General features: G+C 40.6%; 1 protein-coding gene across 2 annotated transcripts; it reads left to right on the forward strand.

Annotated features, from left to right (window-relative positions):
• Window positions 1-9,903: 9,903 nt before the first annotated feature.
• mrps33 (mitochondrial ribosomal protein S33) lies at window positions 9,904-12,003 on the forward strand. Of its 2 annotated transcripts, XM_036577586.1 has the most exons (3): window positions 9,904-10,107; window positions 10,318-10,534; window positions 11,674-12,003. In XM_036577586.1, exons 2-3 carry the CDS (start codon window positions 10,320-10,322, stop codon window positions 11,777-11,779), a joined length of 321 nt encoding a protein of 106 aa, XP_036433479.1. In that variant the 5' UTR covers window positions 9,904-10,107; window positions 10,318-10,319; the 3' UTR covers window positions 11,780-12,003. The 2 variants fall into 2 exon arrangements, with proteins under 2 accessions (XP_036433479.1, XP_036433480.1); XM_036577587.1 differs by having other exon boundaries at window positions 9,904-10,534.
• Window positions 12,004-15,013: the final 3,010 nt, after the last annotated feature.

The raw sequence follows: 15,013 nt of genomic DNA on the forward strand, positions 1-15,013 counted from the left end.
CTGTCCCACCTTTTCATGTCACTACCATAAGGCAGAGTTTTAGTATGTGGGCGGAGGCTTACTTTAGCCACGCCCCTGCATTTTAGAGCAGGAACTGAGACTGCATCCCTGTCCCTCATGGCTACATGGCGTGCAGTAAGATCCCTTTGTTTTCAAGAAAATGTGTCCGAAAGTCTGAAAATCAGTGTGTAACATTAAGAAATGTCACTAATGAGACATACATTTTCAAGTTAAATATTATGCAAATTAAATATTATGCCTTTATGTGTGCACAGCTGCTCAAAGCTGTGTTTGCTAGTCAAGTACCAACTAGCTTTGTAACTAAAATTGTCATTACAACTGAAACGTTTGTGGATTTTTGGATATACATTGACATGTTTAACATAATGCATAGAAAATTTTCACATATAAAATGGTTGCTAATTGTAATGAGATATTGTCGTTTAGGAAATATATTTTGGGTAAAAATACCAGACATTTTCAGTAAAAAAACATTTTCACTAAACATGTGGACAGCCAAAAATACCTCTAGTTGCAGAAACACCTAAAAACAAAAGCAGCTTGTCACCGTAATCAAGACGCCGTTCTCTTTCCTGGTCATGTATCAGCTTCTGTTCACACATGAGTTCTCCTGGTAATCTCAAAGGAACTGCACTTGGCCTTGTGCAAGTAAACTGCCGCATCAGTGTTACTGGGGTTTCAAATCCATACATGCTTAACCTCTTACCATTCAATTACTCTTATATTAACACTTTTAAGGGCATGAAAAAAGGTGTTGAATTTACATGATTCAAATGTGTTACATTAAGTACTCACACATAGTAATCTGATCAATCTGTAACATGTTTTATTCATGTTGACCCAATACGCACAATTGAACTATGTAAATGTAAAGCAACCTTTAAGAAGCAGCAAACGATAGAACATCAAAAGAAACTAGGGGTATATCAGTGATACAGTTTTAAATTTTAATACACTGTTTTGAATACTGATATGTGTTCAATACTGTATTGAAACTGTTACATTTGTAGTGATGGGGTGGAGACTTTCTTTCCTTCTTTATGGGTTTATTTACTCGTTTATTTAGATTATTCTTCTCTGGTCATGTCTCCCATCAAAAATTGTAGCTTCATGCTTGGATAGCTTTCTTCAAACAGCTGGTGTCTCTATTATAACATATGGTTAATGTGTAGTGATATGATATGACTACACCAATCCTGTTGCCTAGAATCAGCCTGTTATACAGAACTGTTGTACTGTCCACAGCCTGCAGTGAGGAGTGAGTCGCTGAATAATTGATGAAACTAGCAGCTGTCTGTCAGACAGTACTGAAATGGTGAGTCACAGAAGCTGTGGGGTGGGGCAGGTTCAGGTATTATAGGACATCAGGTCATATGGGGCGAGATGTCAGCCACTATAGGACAATGTTGGGTACACTATACACCGTATTATGCTTCAAATGTACATTATTCAAATGTGTCAGTGTGTTGTGCATGAATAAATTATGTTACATCAACATCAACAATCATTTTGTATTTCAGTTCAATTCTTTTGGAAATAATTGTGTTGATGTTGCACATTTTATTCATGTGCAACCTATTGATGCATTTGAAACATGTAAATTTAGGTGCGTAATAGGACACTGTGTTATGTTCATATCTCAATTCCAAATCAACAGGACAGTATGTGAAATGCAAATAAAAAGGAAGGAGTGATTTGTAAATCTACTTTAAATTGTATTTAAACAGAACAATACAAAGACTAGATATTTAAAGTTTCATTATATCAACTTCAGATCAGTGAACACAATATATCGTGTACTCTGCCTGGGAGAGGATTACCCTTGGAGCCAGGCCTGGGGGTAGTGTTCCTCGGGTACGGTTCAGCATGGGGGGACCAGTGCAGTGCCTTAGAGGCAGTGGGAGATTGCAGGGAGGTTCTTGGCAGCATGGGCCCTGGCAGCGGAAACTGGCTCTTGGCACATGGAACGTAACCCCACTGGGTGGGAGGAGCCAGAGCTTGAGCCAGAGGTTGAGAGGTACCAACAAGATATAGTTGGGCTCACCTCCATTCACAGTGTTGGCTCTGGAACTAAACTTCTTGATAGGGTTGGTCCCTCTCCTACTCAGTAGTTGCACAGGGTGAGAGGTGCTGGGCGGGTGTGAGGATGCTCTCAAGTCCCCGGGTGGCTGCTGTGCAATTGGAGTTTGGCCCAGTGAACGAGAAGGTTGTCTTAATGCTAATTAAAATCACAGGGAGGAAAATTCTGACTGTTGTTTGTGCATACGTACCTACACCAGTTGGGAGTATTCTTCCTTATTGGAGCAAGTGGGTGGGGTTCTGGAAAGGGCCCCACCTACAGATTCCATAGTCTTGCTGGGAGATTTCAATGCTCACGTTGGTAATGACTGGGAAACCTGGAGGGGGGTGATTGGGAAGAACAGCCTGACCGATCTAAACCCAAAGGGTGAATTGTTATTGGACTTCTGTGCTACCCATGGACTGTTTATAACAAACACCAAGTTCACATCAAGTGTACTTGATACCAGAGGTCCTTGGGTCAAAGGTCAATGATCAACTTTGTTGTCATTTCAGCTGATTTAGGACCATATGTTCTGGACACTCAGGTGAAGGGAGGTACTCAGCTGTCAACCGATCACCATCTGGTGGTAAGTTGGATCAGATGACAGGGAAGACTGCGAGTCAGACCTGGCAAGCCCAAGCAAACAGTGAGGGTGTACTGGGAACCACTGGCAGAGGCCCCTATTTAGAATGATTTTAATTTCCACCTCCAGAAGAACTTTTCTCATGCACCAGAGGAGGCAGGGGACACAAAGTTTGAATGGACCCTCTTCAAAACCTCCATTGTGAAAGCGGCCAGGCGTAGCTGTGACCAAAGCTTGGTGGTGCTTGCCAGGGCGGGAACCCCGGTGGCCACCAGTGGTGAGGGAGGCCGTCAAGCTGAAGAAGGAGGCCTTTGGGGACTGGTTGGCCCGGAGGATTACGACTCAGCAGACAGGTCCCGACAGGCAAAAATGCAGCAGCGGCGGTGGTGGCAGAAGCAAAATTCAGAACATAGGAGGACATTTGGAGAGGCCAGAGAAAAAGACTTTTGATTGGCTTCAGGGAAGTTCTGGACAACCGTACGGTGTGGTTTCACTCAAGCTGTACTCAGCAAGGGTGGAGAAACTCTGGCTTTAAATATGGATATTGTTGGGTAGAAGGAACACTTTGAGTAACCCCTAAACCTGAGAGACATGCCTCCCTCCTGGGAGTCAGGGCCAGAGGCTTCTGGGGTGTCAGACTTCATTTGCCTGGTGGAGGTCACTGAGGTAGTTGGCAAACTCCTTGGATGAGATTTGCTCAAAAATGCTTAAGGCTCTGGATGTTGTGTGGACGTCAGGAACTGTACCCTTGGACTGGCAGACCAGGGTGGTGGTGGGAAAGGGGACTGAAGGTTGTGTACTAATTACTGGGGTATCACACTGCTCAGCTTCCCTGGGAAAGTTTATTATAGCTCAAAAGGAGACTGACCAATAGTCAACCTTTGACTGACGAGGAATAATGTAGATTCTGTCCTGGCCGTGAAACAATGGGCCAGCTTTTCACCCTTACATGGATTGTTGAGGGGTATGGGAGTTTGCCAAGCCAGTCTACATGTTTTGTGGACTGGGAGAAGGCTTACAACCGTGTTCCCTGAGATATCCTATGGGAGGTCCTCCAGGAGCATGGGTGCCAGGGCCACTACTTCAGGCCATTTGGTCTCTGTACACCTGGAGTGAGAGCTGTGTCCATATACTCAGCATTAAGTCAAGTTCATTCATTGTGGGTGTTGGCCAAGGTTGTGCCTTGTCATGATATTCATGGACAGGGTGTCAAGGTGTAGGTGAGGTCAGGAGGGCATTTAGTGTAGAGGCCAGAAAGTGGGAGTTGAGCCATAAGGTCAAGCTCTCTATTTACCAGTCGGTCTACTTACTTTGGGCATTGACAGAAAGAATAAGATCACAGATACAAGCGATGAAAATGAGTTTTCTTCACAGGGTGGCAGGTTACACTCTACTTGACAGGGTGAGGAGCTCGGTCACCCGGGAGGAGATTAAAGTAGTGATGCTACTCTTCCACATTTAGAGGAGCCAGTTGAGGTGGCTTGGGCATCTGATTAGGATGCCCCCTGTCCGCCTCCCATTAGAGGTTTACCAGGCAAGGCTGACTAGGACGAAATCCTGAGGTCGTCCTAGGACACAATGGAGGGATTACCTCCAAGTTAGCCTGGGAGCAGCTGGGATCCCCCAGAATGAGCTGAAGGAAGTTGCGGGGCACAGGGTCGTTTGGGATTCTCTGCTTCCCTATGGCTACCGTGACCCTAGCAGGACCAAGCGGTTTAAGAAGTTGGATATATTAACATATTTTGGGTGTGCTCCGTATTATAGGACAGTGTGTTAGGTATTATGGAATGTGTGTTAGGTTTTATCAGACAGTGTGCTAGGTATTATGGGATGGTGTGTTAGGTATTATGAAGACAGTTTGTTAAGTACTGTGAAGCCAGTGTGTTAGGTATTATGGGATTTTGTTTTAGGTGTGCTAGGTATTATAAGAACAGTGTGTTAGGTATTACAGGACATTGTTAGGTATTATGGGACTGTGTATTAAGTATTATGAAGATTGTGTTAAGTAGTGTAAAGAAAATGTGTTAGGTATTATGAGGACAGTGTGTTAGGTGTGTTATATATTATGGGACAGTGAGTTAGGTGTGCTCGGTGTTATGGGACAGTATTTTTGGTTTGTTAGCTATTTTGGGACAGTGTTTTAGATGTGTTAGGTATTATGGGACAGTGTGTTAGGTATTACTGGATGCCGTGTTATGTGGGTAGGTATTATGGGACCATGTGTTTTATATGTGTTACATATTATGGGACAGTGTGTTAGGTATTATGGGACAGTGTGTTAGGTGTGTTAGGTATTATTGGGCAGTGTTGTTTTGTGGGACAGTGTGTGTTAGGTATTATGGGATAGTGTGTTAGGTATTATCGGACAGTGTGTTTTGAGACAGGACCTTTTCATAAATCAGATGTGTGTAGTTATAGTTTTTTTTTTCCCTAGGAGTGCATAATATTTATTTTAATATTTGAATTCCCTTCTTAACCTACAAACAAATTCAAATATAGCTTGAGGGTCTCACTGTGTTCCACTATCAAAGCAGTGAAAGAAGAGTCTTCTGTAATTTGTTGTACAGTGTGTTTCAGTTTACAGCAACCAAGAAACATCTGTGAGACAGCATGTGGTTGAGAGTAATAGCACAGTTGTTTTCAGTTTATTTCACATCTTATTTCAAATGTTGTAAGTTAGTCATAATTGCAGATGGCCAGTGTTTTCAAGTTGCCTGAACAATTCCTTAATCACTTCTCATTATCTTTAGAAACTGTACGGTGCCTTTAATGTTTGGTGATAAACATATAACACGTATGCAATGTCTATAACAGACCATGGGTGTCCAGTCTTATCCACAAAGGGCCTGTGTACATAGACAACTAACTTATTCATGATTAATACAAAATAAATTATTGACAGATTGCATTATTGACAGATTATATACTGGTATCTTATGGGACCAATTTTTTTTTAAATTTTTTTTTGATTGGCTTTAGGGAGGTTGTGTTGCAAATGTAATAGGCGTTAAATGTAAATGACATCACAAAGACGATGAAATCAAAACAGCTCTTTTTGCAGTTTAGTTTCCATATATGGGCTGTATGGACATTGTTTACATATCATATTAAAGGGCCCAGATCATGAAAAACCTTCCCTCCCTTTTTTTAAAATAAGTGTAGTGCGCAAACATTGTTAAAGTTTTAAAACGTACCGTTCATTACTCAGTTCATACATTTTGTATATGCAAAGTAAGCTGCAAAAACAGTGTGTTTTGAAATAATTATTTTTGTGATGTCACAAAAACTAGCACATTTACATATATTCCCCTATTCAGACCGCAGTTTGGCTCCTCCTACTTAGGGGCATTATAAGCAGTGTTTCAGCCTTCTTATTTACTGCTTTGTGAATTAGTCACAGTGCATTTATCATTCTTAAAGGCACAGTAACAAAAACCACCTGCTTAATTCTAGGAGATGAAGAGAGGTTGGAAAATTGTCATGCATAAATGAATTATGATTGTTTTTGGTGCATAAAACCACATAAATGGCAAGAGGATCTCAGGGGAAAAAGTAAATTACATGGAGCATATAGGATATGGACCCTTTAAACTCTTTTATTTAAAAAAGGAAGTAAAAATTAGTTTTTCATGATATGGGCCCTTTAAAATGTATACAGCAATTTGATAATCATTGAATACTTGATTATATCTTTCATCTTCAGTTATTCTATAGTCATTCGGGGATATAATGGGCCAGTTTCCCAGACCCAAAGTTGATTAATCCCCAAATTAATCCTAAACTTGGACTAAAGGGGATTTTAATGGTGAATGGCCGCTTGCAATAACCTTTAGTTTGGTCCAAGATTAGTCCTCATCCATGTCCATGAAACCAGCACAACCATGTGATAAAGGCCATGACAGTGGTTGGTTAAGTATTCGTCCTTTTACCCTCTCATAGAGGAGAGGACAAATTGACTGCACTTGACTTTAAAGCGGCACTTAGTCCCTGCCTTTGTTTTCCCCACCTCGCGGACACTCTCAGGAGAGCCATAGTGTCAGAATGACATGGCAGAGCAGCTGAAACAATAGAATATCTGTGTTTCAGGGAGATTGGAAAAGTAGCAGCGTATTTAATGTGGACGTCAAAACGCAGCATTTGCATAATCTCTGCCTTGAGGGAGTGAATAAAAGTGGGTTTAATAGTTCTCTCCACTCCTGGACGGCTTGTATTTTGCCACTTTAAACTGAAATTTTGACCATGCAACAAATTTTCCCCAGGACAGTGTGAATGACAGTTTGACAACTGGATTGTAATTATATTTCAGGCAAGGCTGGAACTTTGCAGCACTCTGGGATGCCAGACAATGTAATCTGAAAATGCAGCAGATAGACCAGAGCAATTTGTCTTGCGCTATGTGAGGATGCGTTATCTTGGATGTTTTTTTTTTTGGTTCCCAGAATTGCGTTAATAGATACATCCTCTGTGAGAGAAGGAAAATCGTGACTTTCATACTAACGCAGAGAGCCGTCTATCACATTATTTATTTATTATTTATTTTAGGCTGATCTTGATTTCATGAGCAGATCTCCATCTAGTGGACAAACAAACACATGACACAAGTCTGGCAGCTATCAGTAGTTCAGGCTATGGCTTCACAATGATGTGGTTTTATTTTTAAAACACCCAGAGCTGAACATTCAGTATTTTGGCGCTGCTGTGGTTTTATGCTCTGTGGTGTGTCTACCACAGAACCATGGACTGCTCTCCTATCATCATCTGGAATTCTAAGAATATATATGTATATATGCACACGCGCACACACACACACACACACACACACACATTTTCATGTACATACACCATATGGACAAAAGTATTGGGACACCCCTCCTAATTATCGAGTTCAGGTCTTTCAGCCACACCCATTGCTAACAGGTGGATAAAATTAAGCACATAGCCTTGCAGTCTCGATAGACAAACACTTGCAGTATAATCAGTTGACTGATGAGCTCTGTGACTTCAAACATGGCATTGTAATAGGAAGCCACCTCTGTCACAAGTCAGTTATTTGAATTTCCTGTCCTGCTAGATCTGCCCCTGTCAACTGTAAGTGCTGTTATTGTGAAATGGAAGCATCTAGGAGCAACAACAGCTTAACCACGAAGTGATAGACCACGCAAACTCACAGTGTGGGGTCACTGAGTGCTGAAGTACACAGTGCCTATCCTCTGTTGAGTCACTTACTAAAGAGGTCCTAATTCCCCCTGGAAGCAACATCAGCAAAAGAACCCGCCACGACTGGACTGGAGCTGTGGAAATGCATTCTGTGGAGTGATGAATCATGCTTCTCTGTGGCAGTCTGACGGATGAGTCTTGGTTTGGCGAATGCCAGGAGAATGTTACCTGCCTGACTGCACTGTGCCAACTGTAAAGTTTGGTGGAGGAGGGATAATGCTGAGGGGTTGTTTTTTAGGGGTTGGTCTAGATCCATCAGTTCCAGTGAAGGGTATTCTTAATGCTTCAGCAGACCAAGACATTTGGACAATTGTATGCTTTCAACTTTGTGTGAACAGTTTGGGGAAGGCCATTTTCTTCTCCAGCATGACTGAACCCCAGTGCACAAAGCAAGGTCCATAAAGGCATGGCTAGGTGAGTTTGGTGTGGAAGAACTTGACTGGCCCTCACAGAGCCCTGACCTCAACCCCATCAAACACCTTTGGGAATGAACTAGGACAGAGATTGCGAGCCAGGCCCTCTTGTAAATATATAGACAGTCTTTTAGCTCTGGGATTAACTTAATCTAGTCCTAAATTAAAAACAAAGACAAAAACGTATTCATACATTTAAATTGAGATCTCAGTTCTGTAATAGTGTGATCGTATATGTGGTGGTCAGTAAAAACAGTCCCCCTCTTTCAGGATTGTAATTTTTTCTCATTTTTTTTCCTTAGTTTTCACAGTGTTGGGTCATTTGGAAGCAAACAGTGTGTGTTTGATATATTGATAATATTGATATTGAATATTGATATTGATAAATATCAATATATTGATAATATTGTTAATTTCGTTCAAAAACATCAGTTCAATTATGATGTAACACCACTGACTACATTTAACACCAATGACAGTTTCTATCACGTCCTATTGTATTACAGTTTAAACATGTAATGCAACAAATCCAGGAAACTCATAAAACCATTTAGCCTCTACATGATAAACGCAACGTTAAACATGGGGCTAATCAACAAAATTCTTATATAGAAATAGAAAATGTCTGCGTAACTGAATCTGCTGAAGATTAGTGAAAATACTATGACTCACACCTGCATTTTAGAACCATTAGGACTAAAACCTGATGGTTTTGCTTTCTAAGGGGAATCAGCTTAATGGCTACCATTAGAGACCACAAGGTCTCTAGACCCCATTAGGAAACCATCAGATGCACCTGGAACACCTGTAAAATCATTACAATCCTTTACACTGTCACATCAGGAGAACACAGAATACCATTAGTAACTAATGGACACCACAAGAGTTCAGTCCTCATCTATAAGTATGCTGCCACTCAGCAGCACTTACTGTCGCCGTACCTGACAGAAGCGATAAAATAACACAAAAACACGTGTCTGTTAATACTTACAGATTAGATTTGTTTTGTATTTAGTGTTAACCATATTTTTGTCATAAAGAAGGCGCTTTAATCCTTAAACATTTTTTTCTAAGTGGAAAAACTGAGCTCTTCGACCAACGCAGAACCATCCTTCAGAGCCTGTTTACGCACACGGAGTCATTTCAAAGACGTACCGTTTTTCGAAAAGATCTTTTGAAAGCTAGAGGTCAACGTTAGGCGATTTACTATTAAAGACTTAGGCTGATAATAAAGCCAATAAGCGAATAATTCGCTTACTTAAATATAATACAACATTATACGAAGCACTTGCGAGGATTAAAACATTCAGTCACGAACCAAGAACGCCCACAGTCTAATATTTAGCGGAGGACAGTAGCTTATCTAGTTACAACGTGCGATCATCTTTGGCCAGGTCCTTAACGCTCACAATAATAAATATACTTGCCAAAGGTTTTTAATTTGTTCCAGTAGTCAGTATAACTTTTATTCCATACCTGAATTAGTAGAATATTACCGTTAAAATGAGAAATGGAGCAAGTTGTTGGGGTTTTAGAGGATTGTGTCGGCATTTGGCGAAAAGACAAGCTGATCCGTCACAAGTTCACCAATCAGGAGCGCTCCCTGGCGCATGCGCGGTTTCTCTTGTTTTCACACGCGTGATGGTTTAGCGTCTGGTTACACTTAAATCAACTTGAGTAGCTAATAAGTCTAAAGTCTGTTTGTAGCGGATGTGTTTATATCGTATTATGGCTTCGTTATAAAACTGCATCGTCGTTATAAAACCTTGCTTCGTTATCTCGGAGAGATTCCTCCGGGAGTTCAGTGAGCGGTGAGCCATTTTGTCTTTCGGAAAGCCGACTGTGTCTGTCAGTGACCGGAGTGACCACAGTAAATGTTGTCCAACCTCAGTTCATGTCAGAAATGTTTGATGCGAAACAATAAAAGAGTGTGAGCTCCTGTGGTCAGTTTAGGCTCTCTTGTGGATTGAGGAGTGGACTGTAATTGTGCAAACTAACCCAACCGTCTTGTCCTTGCGCAGTCATGTCCGGTTTGTCCAGTTACGCGGTGCGCATGGCGCGCCTTAGTGCGCGCATCTTTGGAGATGTGGTGCGTCCCACGGATTCCAAGTCCATGAAGGTGGTGCAGTTGTTCAAGGAGCCGCCCATGGCCCAGAGGAAAGAGGTGTACGACTGGTACCCCCAGCACAAGATCTATTACTCCCTGACCCAGAGGCTCCGGTACATGGGGCTCTTTAGGTAAGCTGTGCCACACAGAGCTGCAGTGCGTGGTGTTGGTGTAGGTCAGTCAGTGTTTCCCAACCTTGCTTCTCGAGGCCCACTGCCCTTAAAGGGGATCTCCACCGGTTTTTTCGAAATGTCTGCATAATTAAATGGTTAACATACCAACAAAGTCATTCAGAGTGGTTTGGTGGGAAATCATCTGTTCTAGAGGAAGTTGCGGAGTTAGAATTGTTCACAGTGATGGATATAATAGAAACTAGACATCTAAGAAGTTGAACACCTCTAAAAGCTCCCTCCCAGGAACTTATTACAGGAGATGATTATGAATACAGTGACTGATGTCTGAGACATTGTTTAATGATAGTTTTGTGATAATGTTTTTGGTCTAATGTATTTTAGTCAATTTATTTTAATCCATTCATGGTGGAAGGATACAAGAAAGGTAATCTAAGGCAAAATAGTCCCCAAAGAAAATGGATTTTTTCACATTTGCCACTATTTCAATGTTCCTCCAGGACCAGAGTCAAGCACCCCTGTTTTAGGCGCATTAAACACTTTGGATGTCTGGTTCCTATTTCACATGGCATTTTGCCATACAGTGAGATTCACTCGAAAGAGGCCCTGAATATTCTGTTGTAACTCCTGTTAGGATGAAGCAATCTGAACCAAAAAAATCCGCTGCATATCTTGACATGTGCGTAATCGATTGCATTACATCCGTTGCTGGAAGTGATCTCCATTTTCTGCCAGACACATTAAGGGGTACGGGGGTATGCATCCGGAAATTGCAGGCGAATGTTAAACGTTGCGACAGCTGTCCGGCGCCTACCTCATCGCTCCAACGCAGGGGCATCCCGACTTGTTCGAAGCTCCATATACTGAGGAGCACATTGCATGTTGTTTCGTTCAGATTGCTTTGTCCTAGCAAGAGTTATTACAGAATATCCGGGGCCTCTTTCGAGTGAATCACCCTGTTTTATTTACTTCTTAACCATTACATTATGCACAAATTGTGAAAAATTGGTGGAATTCCCCTTTAACACAGGTGTGCTGAGAACATGCTAAAATGTGCAGAACAGTGGGCCTCAGGCCAGGTTTGGGACACACTGGTGTAGGTGAGTGATGGTCTGACTGATGTGTTCATGTCCGTGTAGAGACGAACACGAGGACTTCAAGGAGGAAATGCGTCGTCTCAGGAAGCTGCGTGGAAAAGGAAAGCCCAAGAAAGGAGAAGGGAAGAGAGCCACGAAGAAGAAGTAGACAAGAAGACACTCTACACCTGGACCTGTTTGTTGAACATGCTTGAGGACCCTTAAAGATGAGTTCCTGCATATAAATATGGATCATGGGACGTTCGTTTTGAACGTAGTGACCGCCACCGAGCTGTCGACGGAATGTGCAAAACTCAAGGACTGTATTCAGTTATCCTTGTTGTGGGTGTTAAAAATAATTTCATTTTGAATTAAATATTCATTTTTATTTAAGTCTGTCTTTGGGAGTTCTTTTGATGTTGAGCTGTGGGAAGCAAAGTCCCAAATTTCTCAATTTCACTCACATACTTCCTGTCTGTGTTTTGCAGTTGTGTTAATACTAACAGTCATAGTACTTTATATCCCACAATGGCGTTCACCACTGAAGGTGATAAAATATTGTACAGTTAGAGATGGCATGTCTGTATACATGCAATCCATCCAATAGAATTAAATGAATAACAGAAAAATACCAAAAATAAAAACTCCAGAAAATGCTGGATTAGATGTCAGACAGAAGTGCTGCCAGATAACCTACTCTTAGATGCCCCTATTTAGCAAAGTGCTTTAACTCAAAATAGCTTTTTAAAGTTTCATTTTTTAAAGAAGAACTATCAGATGTATTTATAATGTCATCTAAAGTGCACAGGATCCTTAATTGTTCTTTTATTTTTCCCTGTGAGGTCCACTTATGATGCTTGTGAGGTTTTATGTACCAAAAAAACCATTAATCATTTTTATACAGCAACTTTTCAACTTTATTGTTTTGAATTAAACAAGCTGTTTTATTGTTATGTTGCTTTTAAGACAAATATATGTGAATTAGTTCTGTTCTGATTGGCTGCCCAGCATTGTGCCTCATTCAAAAAGCAGTCCGGACCAAAGCATTTCATATAACTTAAGTGTAAGAAGGCGGGACTGAACTGCTGTAGGTTGAATAGGCAAATATATGTAAATATCTTGGGTCTTTGTGACATCAGAGAACATGAATTCAAAATGAGCTGTTTTTGCAACTTATTTCCCATGTATGGACTAGGGGTGTGAGTGTGGACCACTTTGAAATTGTCAAAAAGATTATATATATCATCATTATTGTTTTCCATTAAATGGTCTCTTTAAGTATGTGAGCAGTAATAGGGAAAGAAATCATGAGAATCTTTGTATCCAAGTTGGACGATTGTAGTAGCCACAGAAAAGGCAGATATGTCATGTTAGTGTTGGTAGTAATAGAGAGAATAATTATTTGATTAATCTTTCTGAAGGTGTACTGTCTTTGGCAGAGCGTTATTTACCACCTGTCCATTATTTTGTTTGCACCTTATAGGCAGATGCAAAAAAAAAGTGTAACCCACAATTATCTAAACTGATGGATTATAGACTGGAAAAAAGACTGCAGCTGATATGGTGCTGGCCAGCTGTCCTCTCAATATGTGCTGGTCAGTTCATTCAGCAACTGGGACTCAAGAAGAAAAAAGACTAACTTCAATAAAAGTACAGAAGTACCAGGTTAAATGTGACAAGTGACATAAGTACTGAGTAGCAAACCACAGTAAACTTAGTACATCCAGCATCTATCGGAGTAATAAGCCTTAAACAAAGTGATACATCTCAGAGGTCAGAGATCGCAGATGCTGTCACCAGCATAAAGAACATGAAACACAAAATGAATTAGGGACTGTTGTGAGTAGTTGAGATTCTTATTTGAACATGAAGGATATTGAGAATAAACTAGACAGATAACATCTTCAAATGAGAAGAAAGTGAGTTTATTCAGTGGTGTAACAGAAATGTATACAGGTGAAGCAGTGTTACCTGTCTGTCTCTGGACAGTCACCAATCTTCCACACTACTAACGACCCTACAGATTATTTTAAATAAAATGGGTTCGCTGCTGGTTGAGGATCTTACTGATCTTTCCATGATGGCTTAACTGGATATTATTTGTTGATGGTTCCAAAATTCAAATGTCCTCTAAGGGAGATCAGAATGTTATTATCACTATGTTTTAATGTAATGATAAAAATGGATGTATTTTATTGGGTTTAGATTCAGTTGACTTTAGGTGGCGATTCTGAATAGCTTTTAGAGAATAACCTCACCATCATTTGCTTCCAAAAGTTACAATGCACAGTTGGAGTAAGACTATAATGTAATAATTTTATATTGTGTGTTATACAGGGCGTCCCAAAACAATTGACATCATTTCGTAGTCTAATAACGTAGCCAATTCTCCCTCAAATGATCTCAAACAGGGCAAAGGGATCTGGACGACCACCAGTATCAGAAGATATTACATTTGTGAAGCTTTGTGAAATCGGTTATAAAATCTACATCCCTCTGAATTTCTTCTTCAAATTTTGATAAATAAATCTCGTATTGTTCAACATGAAGCCTATTTAATTTCATGTAGTTACGCAGATATTCACATCTCAAATGATGTCAATTTTTTGGGACACCCTGTATTTTATATTGTGAAAAAATCTTAATCCGGTCTCAGTCTCACTGCTCTGGGTCTTGGTCTTGACTCAGACTCGCATCTCGTAGGCTTGACTACAATGCTAGTGTAGTGGGTAACACAGAACAATGTTTCTCAGTCCTGGAAACCCACTGTCCTGCACTTTTTAGTGTTCTTCCTGCTCCCAAAACACCTCATCCAACTAATCAGCCCATTAACAGCCCGTCATCCAGTTAAATTGGGTGTATTAAGGCAGGAAAAGCACTAAAACGTGCAGGGCAGTGGGCCTCCAAGACAAGGGTTGAGAAACACTGACACAGAGACCCCGAAGCATGCAGACTGGGGTTCAGTTTCCAGCCAAGATCACTATGCTGTCCCGGTAAGAGTCCATGGGCAAGAGTCCTAACACTGCATTAGCCTATCTCCATATCATGAACTGTAAATCACTCTGGGTAAGAGCATCTGCCAAATGCCATGTGTGTAAGTGACTTCCTTTCCATATACAGAGCATGTTCAGGAACTGGCCACTTCTGCATATGCTGAAAATATGAAATAAATTTACCATTTCCTAAAATACCAATGTGACTGAATAAAGAGTAGATTACTTTCTGCACAAATATATGTGAAAATATCATAATTTAAAACAACTCAGGAAAGTACAAATCGATTTGAGCACATGTAACTGAGTAAAATTAATATAATAATATTCACAACAAAATTAATATTCACAATATTTTAATAATTATTTCTACTTTCTTGACAATTTTCCATTAGCCTTGTTTATTGCTG

The sequence above is a fragment of the Colossoma macropomum genome, unplaced genomic scaffold, assembly GCF_904425465.1.
Source record: "Colossoma macropomum unplaced genomic scaffold, Colossoma_macropomum, whole genome shotgun sequence".
Classification (NCBI taxonomy): Eukaryota; Metazoa; Chordata; class Actinopteri; order Characiformes; family Serrasalmidae; genus Colossoma; species Colossoma macropomum.

Coding starts and splice junctions, on each gene's coding strand:
- mrps33 (XM_036577587.1), top strand. CDS start 10,320: ATGTCCGGTTTGTCCAGTTACGCGGTGCGCATGGCGCGCCTTAGTGCG. Junction 10,535..11,673: donor CGGTACATGGGGCTCTTTAG/GTAAGCTGTGCC, acceptor ATGTCCGTGTAG/AGACGAACACGAGGACTTCA.